Source organism: Osmerus eperlanus, chromosome 18 (assembly GCF_963692335.1).
Source record: "Osmerus eperlanus chromosome 18, fOsmEpe2.1, whole genome shotgun sequence".
NCBI classification, from domain to species: Eukaryota; Metazoa; Chordata; class Actinopteri; order Osmeriformes; family Osmeridae; genus Osmerus; species Osmerus eperlanus.
In genome coordinates this window covers 6827621-6847245 of record NC_085035.1, presented here as the reverse complement: position 1 = coordinate 6847245, position 19625 = coordinate 6827621, and the positions used below count along the sequence as shown (strand labels likewise).

Genomic DNA, 19625 nt, shown 5'->3' with positions numbered 1-19625 from the left:
GCCATAATACGTTTTATAAAGTAGCTAACCTGGCGCTGATGCTGTACAAAATGAAAGTCAAACCCAGTGGCCCAGAGTCTGTCTTGGAGGACCGGTTGGATGGTAGGCAACTAATGTTAGATTCTATCTCTTTCTCAGACACATTCTCTCACTCTCCCTCTTCATCTGTGTGTATGTGTGTGTGTGTGTGTGTGTGTGTGTGTGTGTGTGTGTGTGTGTGTGTGTGTGTGTGTGTGTGTGTGTAGAGAGACCATGTCGTCAGTGCGGGGTCACTACACTGTGTGGGGGTTCTGGTGGGACATTCACGCAATGTGATGAGAAGGTAGAATGCAGTCTGTTTGACTGTAACCAGAAGATGTTGGTGCGAAAGGACTCCCAGGCACTGCAGCTACAGGCCACCCACCTGAAGGAAAACATGGATTACAAGAAAGGTACAGGATCTTGATAGTGTATTGTTAACATTTATGACTATCCCACACAAATCAGTTTGGTTCAGTTATCAAACAGTAGTTTTTATTGAATTCAATCTGACATTTTGGTCTGTAGATTACTGTCTGCATGTACATTGCCTCTGTGTTTGTCAGCTACTCTCTCGTTATAACTATGGCCCTTTATCTCTGCTTTTATCTCCATCTTTCTCATCCATTGTTACCTAAAGTGACTTTTAAACTGGTAAAGTATGTAAATCCCCGAGCACAAGGGCGTGATGCAGTTATCCTATGGATTGCCGGCAGCAGCAAAATCCTCTCCTGCACCAGGCCACATGACTCTAACACTCCTATCCTGAAGCTGGAAGTATGACACACACCAAAGCTTGCGCATGTACACTCTCTCTCTCTTCCTCTTACCCTCACACTCTCTCGCTCTCACTTCCTGCCTCTATTTCTCAAACCAACACGCATAACTAACAAATACACACATACTGTAACTTCCCTAAATTTATATACACAGAGAAACCTGGAATCCTGGTCTTCCTGTAAGAAGTTTGGTCAAAAAGCAGTTCAGTAACAACGTGGCCATTCTCTTGTCTTCTTTTTTCTCCTTGTCAGAAAGAGAATTGTGAGCAGTTAAAGAGCATTGAAGCCATGGACGAAATGGCACGTTTTCTCTTCTACAGGAGAACTGTTGACTTTTACGATACCATTTTTGAATCAGTGAAGTTTCCTGGCTGGTTAATCCGGAGCTCATTGTCAGAACACAAGCCAGTGGAGATGTGTGAGAAAGACACTACCACCAAACTCTTCAGGTTTAAAGAGCGTGTGTAAACACATGCTGACACAAACGCACATACACACATAAACACACACGTATAACACATATACACATAAACATTTTCCCTGGGATATAACTAGTGTGAGAGAAGAGAGGTTCTGAGGTGTAACTGATCATTTGGATGTTCCATAAACTGCAACCTCCATGTGTTGCTGTAACATGTTAAAGATTAGATTGATATTTGAATGTTTGGTTTGATGTAGTTTATCATGGTAACCAGTAGGTGATGTTGTTTTTCTAATCTGAAATCCTCTTAAACGCTAATAGAACAGCAGCCAATAACGTTTGCATTGTTTAGAACATGGGTATGCGGCTTAATATGGATCACAAAAGAGTCAATTCACAATTAATTCCTAAAATAATATAGCTAGTGGAAAATAGTTCTCAATATTTTTTACATACAATCATTGAATTGCTTTACAAATGATCTTTACAACATCTGTGTGTGTTTTTTAATGGAGGAAGAATACCTAGCCCTAGACTTTATTTGCAGAGAAAAACTGTATATGTTTCATATTAGGGACACTGAAATTGATAAGCTAATTATGGGGCTTAATATGGGTCACAAAAGAGTCAATTCACAATGAATTCCTGATATAATATAGCTAATGCAAAACAGTTCTCAATATTATTACATACAATAAAATAAAATAAAAATGAAATCCGTGTCATTTCTATTGTCTTATCAACCCTGACATGAGTATCATATCACTGCAAAACACTTACCCTAAACCTTACACTAACATACTAAAATTACTTGAGCTTTCAAAGGCACATTTTTGCAATGGTGAACTTGGATTACACTGACACACTATTTGAATAAGATTGGTGGGTAAGGGTTAGGGTTAGCTGGTGCACTAGTCGTAACTTTAAATTGGTCATAACTTCAGTTACACCCAGGCGTACGCCCAGCTGGTGCACTCGGCTCCTGTACTGTAGTAGTACAATTTACCGGGGCAGCTTCTCCACACAGGGCTATAACGCACTTTGCGTTGTTACTGACAATGATCGCTACCAGTGAGCTTTTTATGAAAGCGATTTTCCACTAAATAAATGTCAAGCTTATTTACGTTTTTGGGGGCATATTTTCAGTTAGCAGATGGTACTGTTTGAATCGCGATTCCATCTTCTACTGCCGGTAACGTCGTAGAATAATCTTCAAAGGGGGTTCTATATTCATGAATGAATGCAATATGAGTAGGCTAAATGCCTGAAAATATCACGAGAAGGGTAAAACTTAAAAGGACGTTTAAATCATAGAGATTAGGTCAATTTTTACACCGGTCTGCCACATTTATTCGTTTTGATTCAACTATGAGGCTGCCTCTTGCAGGGGAAATGAGAAGACATCTATTTCATTCTACACTTCACTCGTATTTTGAGTTAGGGTTAGGGTTAATTCTCTGGACCACAGGCTCAGTTAAATATGAACCCCTTACTGTGAATGTTGGAACTTCAAAGGGGGCGGGAAAGAGAAACCTCCGGCCAACCACGGTTGATTTGGATGAGGAAGGATACCTTTCATTGGCTCACTGTACACTGCTTTGCATGGTGATATCTCAGTCCTTAACTTGATTGGTGGCTGCTGGTTTGTGGAGATTATGAGTTTTGTGCAGTAGCTGTCCTTCACATAATGTATGGGGTGTTGTAGTAGTTAGTAGATTAAATGGTGATATGGTTTTGGATGAATACAGGACACAGGTAGGTTGAGGAGTCTGTTGGAGGAGGACTGTCTTTCTCTGCATGGGTTTTGGGTTTAATTGCAAGTGCTCAAATACATACCTCCCCCCTCACCCCCTCCATTTTTTTCTTCCAAAAGTATACTCATACAGTTACACACAGAATGCAGCATTTACGCAACTATATCTTTCAATCATACAATAGGAAGCCATCCCCCTACACCTCCGCTCTACTCTTCTCCACACTCACATAAACTCACACAGCTGCACACATGCACAGGCTGTGTTTCTTTGCTCTGCCATGCTCACATTCCGGGCACATGGCAACAGGAGCTATATATAGCCTAAGCAGACCAGCATCACAGCAGGACCATGGCTTCCTCACACTAACGTAGGATTCCTCGCTCTCCTCTCCCTCTCTTCTTTGCTATCACTTACATAGGATCTCCGGCTCTCTTGTGCCTTTCCTTCCAACCTCTAACATAGAATCCCTCTGTCATGCAACTGTCGCCTTTATCCCACCACCTTCCCATCCCTTGTTCTTGCACTTTTTTGTCACTCTTGTTTTTGCTACTTCCCTCTGTCCCTCGCTCCTATCTGTTTCGATTGTCTCCCCCAGTCACACTAGTGATGATTGTTTTGCATCTCAGCAATCTTAGTGTGATGTTGGATGTGGGCTGCTGGGAGCCTGTGGAATAATCCCAGCTTGATCTGGCATGGAGCCCAGTGTGGTATTACGTGGCTCTCAGGCCTCCCCACCTTCACTGCACGTGTGTGTACTCAGAAACACACATCTCATGTTGATGGGGTGGGGAGGGGCAGGAGGAGGGTCAGCGAGATTGTCTGTGAGGAAGGGAGGGGGTTAGGGGATGAGGGGTCAACAAGGACATACATGCACTTCCACTTGACTGCACAGACTGAAGGCACTACAGGTGCTATGAGAGATACAGCAGATCAACAGATATACACTGGAATGCTTTCAAATGTCTTGAGGGTCAACCCCCCCAAACATAAACCAGATCTAAGATCATTGTCTCTATTCTTCCGTCTTCCACGTTTAGGTCAGAGGAACAGGAATCCTTATTCGTCACCAGAATGTTATTGGTGGATTGGTTACTTGGTGGAATTTCAGGAAATGCTCTCATTGGTTCTTTGCCTGAGTGATGTCTCCACTTCCTGCCCTGGGTACACTCCCCTGTGCCCTCATTAACCTCTGCTATGGCGATAAGATCATCCACTGGGTGTCAAATAGTATACATTCAGCTGTGTGCATGAGGTGGATGAAATCTATATTATAATGCAAGGAATCTGTATGTGTGTGTGTTTTTGTAGTCTGTGCAAGTTTTACATTAGGATTTTAGATTGACTTTAGTGGAACGATTAGCTTGAGAAACGGGCACTGTGCAAAGTTATAACTTCGCAGTTGTCCATATCAGGACCCAAGGAGGACATGCGTTCCCGCCGTTCGCCTTTATTTGGATGAGCGCTTCGTGATACAAAATAAGATTAAAAGTGGCGCCATGTCTGAAGATGGATCTCTTTCATAAATATCACAGCGTTGAGCTAAACTCCACTAAGAGCTTGAGCCACTGATTTTTTAAGTCGCAAACTGGCATACGACAGAAACAGTGTGCCATACTGAAAATACAAGACTATTTTACAGCACTGCTGTAAGAACAGAAGCTGAGAGAGAATCAAGCGCAGAGGGGTTGTTTAATCACAGGGCAGTCAAGGTACAATTAGATCCGTAACTATAGGCAGACAGGGCAATAATCCAGAATGTGGTTTAAAGTAGGCTACGGGCAGATGTATTCGCAAATAAAAATGTTTGGTAGGCTATAGCATACTGTAAATTATAAGCTTATTTTCGTATCGCTTTTACCACACCAGGTGACAGGTGAGCAGTGCTGACCAGTAAAGTAGATACTTTATAGATCAGTGAATTTTATTAAACTCTGTAGCGTTGAACGGACAGCATGAAGCTCAAGGATCAGATAATCACAACTGTTGTGATCCAATGCATTTATTCTGCATCAATGCAGAAACATCAATATTTCACCTTAACAGCTTCCCAGCTAACAAGGGACATCCTGGGGACATTTGTCTGCGACGTCCCCGTAACCTTTAGGGAACCGTACAAAAAGACGTCATGGGGACATTCCCTTGCGACGTCCTGATAACTTTCGGGGACGTTCAGGGGACGTCCTGGGGACGTCATTTTGTTAGCTGGGATTCTCCCTTTCTGGTGCACGCAGAAATTTTTCCGGGAGAAGCATACAACACACGTGCTCATCAACTCACACACTTGGTCTGAGCAGAGAATGTCTAATGTTATGGGAAATATCCGAGGTGTTCCACTAATTACACTCCCACAAACACAGAAGAAAGGTTCCACTAGGCTACTTTAGCAATGTGCCCCCTAAACTATTGCTGCTAAGCCTGACGTTGTCATTAGTGATGGGTCGTTCGCGAACAATCCGGCTCTAAGAGCCGGCTCTTGAAGGTGAACGTCGGGAGCTGGCTCGCATATCTGAAGAGCCGACTCTATTTTTAATAGATTAATACAGCCTATAAAAACTAAATGATTATGAAATAATGAATTTTAATTGTATTGAAAATAATTGACTAATTCAAAGAACAACAAAAAAATACTTGTAGTCTTAAAGGCGCACACGATCATCCTCACATTCTGTTCCTGTCAATCCTGCATGAGGGAGGGCCGAGCCAACTCACAGTCAGAGAGTAGTCAAAACTCGGAGAGCCATGATAAATCAATGCATTTTTAAAGATATGTGGTTACGGTCGAGTATTATTTCATTTCATAATTTAATTCAAATTGTTTTCACACCCATCATAGTCAAATTCATAGTTAAAAAATTTATTTTTTAAAGAGCCGTTCGGGAGCCAAAAGAGCCGGCTCTTTTTGGTGAGCTGAGCCATACGAGCCGGCTCACGAAAAAGAGCCGAAATGCCCATCACTAGTTGTCATACTCATAATTCTAGTCAGAATATGAGTCTGATACTGCTCCGTTGGGCTCTGAGTATGGGGCGTGTTTCAACCGAACCCGAAAAAAAATGCCTATTCGCTCAATTGGATAGACCTACAACCAATCAGAGCAACGTAGTATGTTATTGTTGAAAACGAATTAAACCCAAGCGCTCTTTGGTGACGTGGTTGATTACGTTACTGTTGATCATCTGTCATCGTATAAAGCCCGCCCTGACAATTTGATTGGTCCGAACAGTTCGGACAGCTCCTGTTCGGACATAGTTTTTCCCAAAACTAGCGACCCCAGACCCAACTTCCCGACCAATTTTTTTTGTGGGCGGGGCTAAATTGGGCTGGCACCCAGGCTAGTTGTGTGTGCTCAAGCCTTCGGCGAGAGCACAACCTTTGTTCTCTCACATATATATTATTATTGGGTGTGCTCAAGCCTTCGGCGAGAGCACAACCTTTGTTCTCTCACATATATATTATTAGGTTCCTCCGGTAGGAGGGAACCTATTGTTATTGTTGGTATTCTTATTAGGTTCCTCCGGTAGGAGGGAACCTATTGTTATTGTTGGTATTCTTATTATTAGGTTCCTCTGGTAGGAAGGAACCTAGTGTTATTGTTGGTATTCTTATTAGGTTCCTCCGGTAGGAGGGAACCTATTGTTATTGTTGGTATTCTTATTCTTATTATTATTTTTCTTCTCCTTGCGCCCCAATATCTCAAAAAGTCCCTTGTCATAAATGTTCTAATTTGGCACATTGATACTACATCCAAGTGTGTACCCCCACACCAAATATGGGCCACATCGGACCATAGGGGGCGCCACAGGCCACGCCCAAATGTCCGATTTTCAAAGTGATGGCATTTCCACCCCATTGCTCCAATTCTTCTGAAACTTAGTGTGCATGCCTCATTTTTCATGAGGAACAAAAAAGCCTCAAGGACCCATAAGGTCCGCCATGATGGATTTTCCTGTACTGTGATAATTTGGGAAAACCTTCAAAATTCCTTTTCTCTTGAACCAAAAGTGAAATTGACTTGAAATTTGGTACATATATGTATCATTGATGTATTTAAAAACGTTACTTAAGGCAATTGAATATAGTACAAAATGGCTGAAATGGGTGTATTTATGTAAATGTCCACATTGCCTCAATATGTTTGTGTCACTAAATCAAATGTATTTTTGAAGGATGGTTCAAACCTAATAAGCTTTAAGGTGACATGCCTCTGAAGTACCATGCAAAGTTTCACCTTGATATGTCAAAATATGACTGAATTACAGCAGTTTGAACTTGGACCAAATCTGACAATGCTCGCCATTGGAGAAACAGCTTTTTTTAATTATCCAGTTATTGAACTTTGTGTATTCCATGCCTGGGAATGGCTCAATTGGCTGAGATGTTGTGCTGGTAATCAAGGTTCAATACCAGTCAGAGGCATAGTTTTTAATTTTTTATTCTGACCAAACGGTTTCTAGTCTCCCGATAAATCCTCCGGTTGTAAAACATAACAATGCGTGTTTATTTGAGCCCATCACAACACTCTGATCATCTGTTTAGCGAGACTGTGTAAACCACTGCAAAACAAGCCAGGTTCACCACAGTAGCTAGCTACTTGTAGTCTACGCATGGTAGAGATAACTCTAATGGTTTTCTCTAATGAAGTCAATTGATTGTTCAGGTGGATCCCTTGCCTGTTGCACAAATTCATTTCAGTAACCTAAGCCAGGACACATTCCCACTGATGCTAGGCCTGATTTAAAATTCCCTTCCATGACAAGTTATGGCACTCCTAACAACCTTTTTAAAAAAACTATGAGTATGTTATTCTTTACAGCAGCAACCCAGTCATTCCGTTGTCCCGTTTTTATAGGAAATGTACAAGCAGTTTCAACTTTGGACGAATCTTACAATGCTTACCACAGGAGAAACAGCTTATTTTTTATACAGTAACTGAACATGACAATATTCAGCACTGAGAATATCTCAATGGGCTGGGATGGTGACCTGTAAAGTATAAGGTCGTAGGTTGGAATCCAGCCATAGTCTTTTGGCCTGTCATAATTTTGATTATCTGTTCAGTTCAACAGGATGACATCATTCTGAAGAACCACAAACAATTTCACCTTGGTATGTGAAAATATGATTGAATTAGAGCAGTTTCAAAGTTGGCTGAATCTAACAACGCTTACCACAGGAGAAACAGCTTACTTTTTTATACAGTAACTGAACATGATAATATTCAACACTGAGAATAGCTCAATGGGCTGGGATGGTGATCTGTAAAGTATAAGGTAGTATGTTGGAATCCAGCCATTATCTTTTGGCCTGTCATAATTTTGATTATCTGTTTAGCTAAACAGGATGACATCATTCTGAAATACCATGCACAATTTCATGCAATTTCACCTTGAAATTTCAACTGTTTCTTAACCTTTGTCCCAATGTTGACCAAAGCTAATACTCTGCCCTTTCTATTCAAAGAAACAGTTCTATATCTCAACAGTTGGTGTGTAGCAGAGAGGATAGAGAGACTGCTTTGTAACCTTATGCTCATGAGTTCAAATCCCCATTCAGCCTGTTGTTGGCCAAACATGAAGTAGTTTTGCTCTCTTGTTTTCCAACTCTCGATCTTCGATAGTGTACATGTTTATAATATTTTGCCATTTTATGGAGGAACCCACATCGCTGCTTGCAGCTATATTTAGGTTCCTCCGGTAGGAGGGAACCTATTGTTATTGTTGGTATTCTTCTTATTATTATTATTTTTCTTCTCCTTGCGCCCCAATATCTCAAAAAGTCCCTTGTCATAAATTTTCTAATTTGGCACATTGATACTACATCCAAGTGGGTACCCCCACACCAAATATGGGCCACATCGGACCATAGGGGGCGCCACAGGCCACGCCCAAAAGTCAGATTTTCAAAGTGATGGCATTTCCACCCCATTGCTCCGATTCTTCTGAAACTTGGTGTGCATGCCTCATTTTTCATGAGGAACAAAAAAGCCTCAAGGACCCATAAGGTACGCCATGATGGATTTTCCTGTACTGTGATAATTTGGGAAAACCTTCAAAATTCCTCTTCTCTTGAACCAAAGATAAAATTGACTTGAAATTTGGTACAGATATGTATCATTGACGTATTTAAAAACTTTACTTAAGGCAATTGAATCAAGTACAAAATGGCTGAAATGGGTGTATTTATGTAAATGTACACATTGCCTCAATATGTTTGTGTCACTAAATCAAATGTATTTTTGAAGGATGGTTCAAACTTAATAGGCTTTAAGGTAAGATGCCCCTGAAGTACCAAGTTTCACTTTGATATGTCGAAATATGACTGAATTACAGATGTTTGAACTTCGACCAAATCTGACAATGCTCGCCATTGGAGAAAAAGCTTTTTTTATTATCCAGTTTTGTGTAATCCATGTCTGGGAATGGCTCAATTGGCTGGTAAGCAAATGGTTGTAGGTTCAAAACCAGTCAGAAGCATAGTTTTTAATTTTTTATTCTGGCAAAACGGTTTCTAGTCTTCCGATCAATCCTCCGGTTGTAAAAACATAGCAATGCGTGTTTATTTGAGCCCATCACAACACTCTGATCATCTGTTTAGCGAGACTGTGTAAACCACTGCAAAACAAGCCAGGTTCACCACAGTAGCTAGCTACTTGTAGTCTACGCATGGTAGAGATAACTCTAATGGTTTTCTCTAATGAAGTCAATTGATTGTTCAGGTGGATCCCTTGCCTGTTGCACAAATTCATTTCAGTAACCTAAGCCAGGACACATTCCCACTGATGCTAGGCATGATTTAAAATTCCCTTCCATGACAAGTTATGGCACTCCAAACAACCTGTTAAAAAAAACGATGAGAAAGTTATTCTTTACAGCAGCAACCCAGTCATCCCGTTTTTATAGGAAATGTACAAGCTGTTTCAACTTAGGCTGAATCTAACAACACTTACCACAGGAGAAACAGCTTACTTTTTTATACAGTAACTGAACATGACAATATTCAACACTGAGAATAGGGCTGGGATGGTGACCTGTAAAGTATAAGGTTGTAGGTTGGAATCCAGCCATAGTCTTTTGGCCTGTCATAATTTTGGTTATCTGTTTAGTTCAACAGGATGACATCATTCTGAAATACGATGCACAATTTCATGCAATTTCACCTTGAAATATCAACAGTTTCTTAACCTTTGTCCAAAAGCTGACCAAAGCTAATACTCTGCCCTTTCTATTCTTACAATCTCAACAGTTGGTGTGTAGCAGAGAGGATAGAGAGACTGACTTGTAACCTTATGCTCATGAGTTCAAATCCCCATTCAGCCCGGTTGTTGGCCAAACATGAAGTAGTTTTGCTCCCTTGTTGTCCAACTCTCGATCTTCTACAGTGTACATATTTATAATATTTTGCCATTTTGCGGAGGAACCCGCATCGCTGCTTGCAGCTATATTTATTTTTATTTTTTTTCTTCTCCTTGCGCCCCAATATCTCAAAAAGTCCCTAGTCATAAATTTTCTAATTTGGCACATTGATACTAAATCCAAGTGGGTACCCCCACACCAAATATGGGCCACATCGGACCATAGGGGGCGCCACAGGCCACGCCCAAAAGTCAGATTTTCAAAGTGATGGCATTTCCACCCCATTGCTCCGATTCTTCTGAAACTTGGTGTGCATGCCTCATTTTTCATGAGGAACAAAAAAGCCTCAAGGACCCATAAGGTCCGCCATGATGGATTTTCCTGTACTGTGATAATTTGGGAAAACCTTCAAAATTCCTCTTCTCTTGAACCAAAGGTGAAATTGACTTGAAATTTGGTACAGATATGTATCATTGACGTATTTAAAAACGTTACTTAAGGCAATTGAATCAAGTACAAAATGGCTGAAATGGGTGTATTTATGTAAATGTCCACATTGCCTCAATATGTTTGTGTCACTAAATCAAATGTATTTTTGAAGGATGGTTCAAACTTAATAGGCTTTAAGGTGACATGCCCCTGAAGTACCATGCAAAGTTTCACCTTGATATGTCGAAATATGACTGAATTACAGCTGTTTGAACTTTGACCAAATCTGACAATGCTCGCCATTGGAGAAACAGCTTTTTTTATTATCCAGTTTTGTGTAATCCATGTCTGGGAATGGCTCAATTGGCTGAGATGTGCTGGTAAGCAAAGGGTTGTAGGTTCAAAACCAGTCAGAGGCATTGTTTTTCAATCGATCAATCCTCCGGTTGTAAATTGATTTAAAATTCCCTTCCATGACAAGTTATGGCACTCCAAACAACCTTTTTTTTAAAACGATGAGAAAGTTATTCTATACAGCAGCAACCCAGTTTGATTACTTGTTTAGTTAAACAGGCAGACATCATTCTGAAATACCATGCACAATTTCATGCAATTTCACCTTGAAATGTCAACCATTTCTTAACCTTTGTCCCAAAGCTGACCAAAAACTAATACTCATATCACGCAGTCGGAGCACAGCTAGATAATCAGCGTCAGCACCCTTGGGTACCCAGCATGCAGTGCGGCGTGTCAAAAAACGCAAAGACTTGTGGAAAATAGTTTGGTTACAACAGCCGTGCGAGGGATTTCAGTTGTTGTGTTCGTTCAGTTAGATGTTTGTAGTGTTATTGTTGGTTAGTTAATATAATGTTGTTGGTCACCCTGATTGTGCATGTTATGTAGTTTAATGGGACCAGAGAGTCGGCTGCTGTACTGTCACAGGCTATTCTCGCAAGGAGCTGAATATGAGCTCTGCCCTAGCCCAGTTGCCCACATGACTATTGTTAGTTGTGCATTGACTGAGAGTCTGGAAAGAGATCAACTCAAGAAGAGTATGAATATAAGGGAGTCAGGTGGCTGAGCGGTTAGGGAGTTGGGCTAGTAATCTGAAGGTTACCGATTCGATTCCCGGCTGTGCAAAATGATGTTGTGTCCTTGGGCAAGGCACTTCACCCTACTTGCCTCCGGGGCAATGTCCCTGTACTTACCGTAAGTCGCTCTGGATAAGAGCGTCTGCTAAATGACTAAATGTAAATATCCTATACAAAGTTAATACTCAGCCCTTACTAATCATTAAATCTCAGCAGTTGGTGTGTAGCAGAGAGGCTAGAGAGACTGACTTGTAACCTTATGCTCATGAGTTCAAATCCCCATTCAGCCTATTGTTGTTGGCCAAACATGAAGTAGGTTTGCTCTCTTGTTGTCCAAGTTTTGATCTTCTACAGTGTACATGTTTATAATATTCTTCCATTTTGCGGAGGAACCCGCATCGCTGCTTGCAGCTATATTCATTATTATTATTATTTTTATTTATTTTTGCCCCCCTAAAACTCAGTCAATATTTGGCCTACATAGACAACGTAGGTGTCAAAAGTTTCGTCTTGGTAGCGATTGAGTTGCTTCTATTGGAATTTACGTTCCGTTGCATGGTTTAGGCTGCAGTTAAGTTTTTGTGGCGAAAAGTGAAGCTAACGGTGGCTAATTTGCTAGCCACAGTCACTGACGTTACTAACGTCACTACGTCACTAACGTCACGAAAACACGCGTGACTACCTTTGGCAGAACATTCGTTTCGCATCTGTTAACTTGGGGGATAGCTAGGCTAACTATAGCTTTACTGCAAGGCAGCTGCAGAAACGCCACAAGCAAAGAGGCCAGGGTGATAACTATTTACTCATTTTACTTTGTGATGTGACACACAATTGTGATGTGTAATGTACAGTATAAGCTGATATTATTAAGGAAGTACATCTACTTTCGGAAACAGTAGTCTACTATTTCACTGAAGTATTAGCATCATGACATTAGCCTGTGTTGCCCGGGCAACACATACTACAGTGGTCTATGATGTAGCGTTATCTGTTTTCAATCGTTAAAATAAACATTCCTCACATATACATTTTCGTTGTAGGATTTATTATGACATTAGATTACAAGTAAACGATTTGTGAGTGAAATTATCATTACCTGTGGTTTCAATCCAGTGTATCACTGCAACGCTGTAGCCTACGCGAGACACTACAAAAACATCTACACAGCTGTAGGAAGTCAAACGGCGACAGAACATGTTCGGCACTCCCCTTACTTAAATCAAAAGTCTATCTAACTACTAACTTGAACTTCATTGCCACAGCCTAAACGTTGTCAATCTGTTCATGAAAATAATTAATTTCAGCCTAAACCGTACAACGGAACGTTACATCCAATTCAACCAACGCAATCGCTACAGTACCAAGACGAACACAGCAGTAGTCTAGTACTGTACCGTAGTAGAATTTACCGGGGCAGCTTCTCCACACAGGGCTATATCGCATTTTGCGTTGTTACTGACAACGATCGCTACCAGTGAGCTTTTTATCAATGAGCGATTTTCCACTAAATAAATGTCAAGCTTATTTACGTTTTTGGGGGCATATTTTCAGTTAGCAGATGGTACTGTTTGAATCGCGATTCCATCTTCTACTGCCGGTAACGTCGTAGAATAATCTTCAAAGGGGGTTCTTTATTAATGAATGAATGCAATGAGTAGGCTAAATGCCTGAAAATATCACGAGAAGGGAAAACTTAAAAGGACGTTTAAATCATAGAGATTAGGTCAATTTTTACACCGCTCTGCCAAATTTATTCGTTTTGATTCAGCTATGAGGCTGCCTCTTGCAGGGGAAATGAGACATCTATTTCATTCTACACTTCACTCGTATTTTGAGTTGTAAATGAGCAGCAACAAATATATGCTTTTAAATCTATGTAATCTTTATAAATAATAAGTATGCATTTTTATATAAAATATACAGAAATACGGACCCCTGTGCAACCGATGCAAGCAAGCACACCCTACAATTTCCCCAGAAATTGTACCCTCTCTAGTTACTGCATGCTATTTCGTGAAATTCACAGAACATCTCTAATAAAACAAATGTTTACAAACTAGACAATTACATGAAATCACATCAGCTGCACATTGCAAATGTGCACAAACTCCAATTAACTAACCAATCATCAGAGTATTTTGGGCATGGGGACTTCGCTATCTATAATTCCAGGAATCTCTGTGTGTGTCTTTGTGCCCCGGTAAATCAACTAAGCGCCATTTTTATCACCGGTTGAATCACGCGCACTGTACGATGTAACTTGATAACTCGGGCCTTCTCCTTGGTCGGTTGTCGGTGTCGAACCATTCGCAACGAGCAGAGGACACTTTAGCCTCCGGATTATTGAGGCATGGATAGCGAGCGGCAAACGGGAATACGACAAGAACAATGTTCTTATGAATTTAGCCTCCTCGGTCAGTTGTCGGTGTCTCATTTTTGTTTGTTAATGCGATAGCAAACGCCCCTTCGGCAGAACTGTACATGCAGGCCTACAATAATGACAACTGGCTCAACCATGCATGACTTATGTAATTAACAAAGACTATTTAACAGAGAACCAATTTTGATCAACATGACATAAGCAATGGATAATGTAGGAAACAGCAGACAATTGTAGGCTATATAATCATTCGCATGAATGTAGCCTACCAGAGCTTTGGCAATTTGTTCAAAATAATTAAGAATGAGAAATTGCTTTATTATGCTGGAGTCAGATGGCTGAGCGGTTAGGGAATCGGGCTAGTAATCCAAAGGTTGCCAGTTCGATTCCCGGCCGTGCAAAATGACGTTGTGTCCTTGGGCAAGGCACTTCACCCTACGTGCCTCGGGGGAATGTCCCTGTACTTACTGTAAGTCGCTCTGGATAAGAGCGTCTGCTAAATGACTAAATGTAATGTAAATGTAAAATATATTATGTGCATAAGTGACTAGATGATGTAGAGGTTTAGGAATTACTTTTGAGAATTTCATTGAGAATCGGCACTCTGGTTCCCCTTCAGGCGCATGAGTGAACAAAGGAATCGAAAGTCCGGGGTCGAGCGGTGTATGGGACACGGCTTGCGATTACTTTGTTGACTGTGCGGTGGGAAACCAGGTATCGGTCCCCCCCCCTCTCTCTCTCACTACTTTCCCCCTTTTTTTTCACCACTCGGCTGGAGACGGAGGCAGAATACGTGGCTTGACCGCGGTTCGGCCAAAATCCCCAGCCCAACCACCCCCCCCCCAGTTGCGGAACACTCCGAACCGGCCCGGAACCCTCCGGTGCCACAGGGCCTGGTGAGAGGCAGGAGGCAGGAGAGCGGGAGGAGGGTGCTAGGTCGTGGTAGACCGGCCCCGACCCCCCCCCAGCTTTTCCCAGCACCCCCGCCGACTCCCGGACCCGTCCAGCTGCAGAACACCCAGGACGGGACCGGAAGCCTCCGGTGCCCGCTGGCCCCGGTGAGAGGCGAGAGGCAGAGGAGCAAGAGGAGAGGCTAGGTCGTTGCAGACCGGCCTGACCCTCCACTCCCAGTACTCCGCACTCTCCCGGATCCCCATACCCCCCCCCCCTCCCTTGCGGCTGGCCAGACCGCTCGACGAGTCAGGATCGTCCTTTCCCGCCAGACCAGACCCGGAGGGAGGAAGGAGGGACAGACGGGCAAGAGCCCCACCACCTTCGCCGAGAGTAGGCAGGCCACAGGAGAGTGGCACCCCTAGGGCAAAGCACTCGGGTGGCCTTGCCTTGCTCTCAGGTCTCCCTCTGCCCTTCACAGGGAGACTCTCCACCCCAGACCAGACGAGAGGAGGGCCAGGTGCCCCAACACCAACGTTAGGAGCGGGCGAGCCACAGGAGAGTGCCGTCCCTTGGGGACGGGCTACCGAGTGGCCTCAGCCCCCTCTGAGTTTCTTCTCCCCCCCCTCACCCTAGCAGGTTCGGGGGACACGCACCACCACCATCATCATGGCTGCCAGGATGAACCCTGGGGCGATGAGACGGGTGAATGCCGTCAGAGTGACAGTGAAATCCGAGGAGGCTGCCGGGGACGGAGCCACCACAGGATCCACAACCACCGCAACAACGACAGGACAGAAAGACACGACAACCGGAATGACCCGCCTGGAATTCAGCAGAGCCGTACTCCAACGAGGTATGGGCTTTGTGCCGAACGACCTCAACTGCCTGGTGAAACCACCCTCAACCCCCAACACCTTTGAGGTCAGTTTCAAAACACCACAACTGTTAGAGCAATTTTGGACCATGTACCGCCAAAACAAAAATAACCCGCCCTTCAGTCATCTCCACACAGAACCACTTTCAGACAGGTAAAACAAAGTAGTCACCATCCAATTCCACAACGAAGCTGTGCAGGAGTACGACGTGGAGGTTTGGCTGCGCCGCTATGCCTGCGTCAACTCTGGAGCGAGGAGGGTCCTGGACGAGGATGGAGTGTGGACCGGGGAACGGAAATGGCTGGTCCAGCTCACACCGGATCCATCAGCGGTGGGCGGTGTCCAACACATCCCCAGTACCATCAACCTGGGGAACTACAGGGGCATCATCCACTACTACGGTATGCCCAAATTGTGCAGGACCTGCGGCCACCTTGGACATCTGGCCGCGGCCTGCACAAAGACCATCTGCCGCACCTGTAGAGGGGAACACCCCACGGCGGCGTGCACCCACACACGCCCCTGCAACCTGTGTGGGCTTCAGGGACACCTCTACAGAGACTGCCCCCAGTCCTACGCCAACAAAACCAGGAGACCGGCCACTACAACCACTACGGCAGCACCAGGAGCTCCACCTCAGACAGAGCCAGCCGACCCCCCTCCACCGACTTCCCCCACCCCTACCCCTGACCCCCCCACCCCCCCTACCCCTGACCCCCCCCCCTTCAGACTCCTCCACACCCCCCCTTTTCATCATTACGGACCCCGACCCGGATCCTGACTCCCCCACCAACCCCACCCTCGACCCAAAGACCGACATCCTACCACCGGGGGCGGTCTCTCCTCCACCGACACAATTAGGCCTACCGGACCCTCAGACAGACCTACCCATCCCTCTCCAACCGACACCCGTCACGACAAATCAGCCAACATTACAGGACTCTGACTCCACTGACATGACTTCCCCGATATACTTACCAATACGCACCTCCACCCCTGCCGGGTCGGTAACCGTAAGGGAGCCGGCCCTGGTAGGGATTGTCACCCCCCACGACCTACCCCCACATTCCCAGTCACTGTATAATGAAAACAGCAACAACACGCCGCTCACAGACTGGAACCAAGTCGTTCTGAAGAGGAAACGTAAAACCATCACTGCGACCTCCGAAGACGACTCCACCTCGACATCCGACTCCCCCTCCCCCCCGGAACCACCACCAAAGCCTCCAGGCCCCCCTCCCCCCCCTCCTCCCCTTCCCCCACGTCCCCGCCCTTGCCCCAGGTCCAGACGCCAACCCCCCACAGCAGTCTCTGAGCCCACACTGGATCAGACCAGCCAGCCCCGGCCCACCCAAGGACCCTCCGTGCCAGCCGAACCTCCACCACCAGGCAGACGGTGGGGGGACGACAAAGCCGTGAGCAACCAGGGGGAGGTGCCCTATCCGGACTACGCACAGGAGGCCATCAGGAACCTCCAAATCATCGCCACAGGAATCGCCGGACCCGTCAAACCATCACAATCACCATGACCATCACAATAACATCACTCAACACCCGCAGTATGTTACAACAGGAGAAGAGGGCAAGACACCTCTCAACACAACCGGCCGACATCTACCTCCTCCAGGAGTGTGCCATCCCCTACAAAGGGATGGATGCACTTCTGGAGGGGGAGTGGACTCGGGGAGACTCTCTCTGGTCAGGTTCCAATATGGCCAGAGCGGACGGGGTCGGGATGTTGGTGGCCAATCCATTCCTCCGACAAACCAGCCATCGAGTGGTCGAGAGCGGGCGGATCCTGGCCGTCGACCTGGAGGTCCGGGGTTCCCCGCTCAGGGTCATCAACATCTACGGCCCCACCAGCGTCGCAGAGAGAGTCTCCCTCTATGCCAAGCTCCGACCTCTCCTGATGACCCCCATGCCAGTAGTGGTAGGGGGCGACTTCAACTGCGCTCTGAGGGACGAGGATCGGAGCAAACCCAGGAAGGACAGATCTACCACAGCATTACAGGACATAATCAACGACTTCTCCCTGGTGGACGTCGGCGGCACCTCCCCCCCAACACACACGTGGGTGAGATCCTCAGGCTCTGACTCTTCAAGGATCGACATGTTCTTGCTCTCGCCAGGCCTGGGAGTGTGTGCCTTCAAGACCCAGGCGACGCACTTCTCAGACCACAGGATGCTGACCGTGACCCTGCGATGGGAGGGGCCAGTCAGACCAACGAGGGGGCCCTGGAGGATGAACACATCGGCACTCCAGGACCCCTCCACTAGCCACTCCTTCTCCAGGCGCTACCTGGAGTGGAGGACCCTGAAGGAACTATTTACATCCCCGATAGAGTGGTGGGAAATGGTTAAGTCCCGGGTCAAGGGGTTCTTCGGAGGGGTGGGAAGGAGGAAGGCTAGGGAACAGAGGGCCCGTTTTCACCACCACAACGAGGCCCTACAACGCCTTAGCCTCCTCCAACTCAGAGGATTCGACGTGACCCGGGAGCTGTCAGAGACCAAGGAACATCTGGCCACACTCTATCGGGAAGAACAGGAGAGGAAGACATTCAGGGATAAACTCCGGGGCCTGGAGGAGGAGGAGAAATGCACAAGAATTTTTTTCCGCAGGGCACGGTCCAAACAACAAGGCATCCTGTCCCTCTATAACACCAGCGGCCAGACCGTCACGGACAGCGACGACATCAGGGAGGTGACCGAGGAGTTCTACGGCCGGCTGTTTGACACCAAGCCGGCAGACGGGGCTCTGGCGGAAACCTTCCTTGACGGTCTGGACCAAATCAAAGAGGGGGGCGAGAGCGAGGAACCAGAGCTGAGCCTGGAGGAGCTCACCCGGGCCGTGCACTCCATGAACACCCAGAAGGCCCCGGGACCGGACGGGATCCCGGCGGAATTCTATCAGGCCTTCTGGGAACTCGTCAAGGGCGATCTGGCTCAGATCCTCCGGGCAGTCTACAGGGAAAGGAGGCTCGGAGAATCAATGCGACAGAGTACAGTTACACTAATACCCAAGAAGGGGGACCTCAAGGACCTTCGGAACTGGCGCCCCATCAACCTCCTCTGTTCGGACTACAAGATCCCCACGAAGGCCCTCATGTGGCGCTTCCAAATACACCTCCCCACAGTCATCAACCCGGTTGGGATGTACACTGTGTACATTGTTTTTCTGGGAAAAATACGTAAAATATATTTGTTACCGTGTATTTCTGTGTTCTGAGTATAAAAACAATATTCTCAAATATTTTACAACACACTTATGTATGTACTGTCTGTAGTAAGTGTAACACTGAACAAAAAAAAGGCCTAACTCACTATGATGAATGAAGAGTGTTTTCCATTCATCATAGTGTTTTACATTGAGCACATCAGTGTTCAAATGGTTCTTATAAATGTCTATTCATATGATGGTTTGTGTTTGTCATTTGAAAACAAAATACCATTTTGAGATTAAATAACATTGTTTTGAATGTAAAGTTTAATTTTGCAGGAGAAATTAGGGGTTTTGCCCATTGTGTGTGTGTTTTTTTGATTTGTGTGTAGAGTTCTGAGAGTATGAGGTATGCATTCAGAAAATGTGTGTAACCAATCGAGAAAAACAGTATGCAGTAGATACTTCTTTTAG

General features: G+C 45.0%; 1 protein-coding gene across 1 annotated transcript; it reads left to right on the top strand.

Annotated features, from left to right (window-relative positions):
• The first annotated feature begins 8 nt into the window (after positions 1 to 8).
• On the top strand, positions 9 to 1923 carry il1b (interleukin 1, beta). Its single transcript, XM_062484191.1, has 3 exons — positions 9 to 431; positions 659 to 795; positions 1050 to 1923. The coding sequence occupies exons 1-3, from the start codon at positions 356 to 358 to the stop codon at positions 1263 to 1265; spliced, it is 429 nt and encodes a 142-aa protein (XP_062340175.1). The 5' UTR covers positions 9 to 355; the 3' UTR covers positions 1266 to 1923.
• The last annotated feature ends 17702 nt before the right edge of the window (positions 1924 to 19625 follow it).

Excerpts from the sequence above, each read along its gene's own strand:
- il1b (XM_062484191.1), top strand. The coding sequence starts at position 356 with ATGTTGGTGCGAAAGGACTCCCAGGCACTGCAGCTACAGGCCACCCAC. Across the intron at positions 432-658 it reads AAACATGGATTACAAGAAAG|TGACTTTTAAACTGGTAAAG; the intron begins GTACAGGATCTT and ends TGTTACCTAAAG. Across the intron at positions 796-1,049 it reads CTCCTATCCTGAAGCTGGAA|AAAGAGAATTGTGAGCAGTT; the intron begins GTATGACACACA and ends TCTCCTTGTCAG.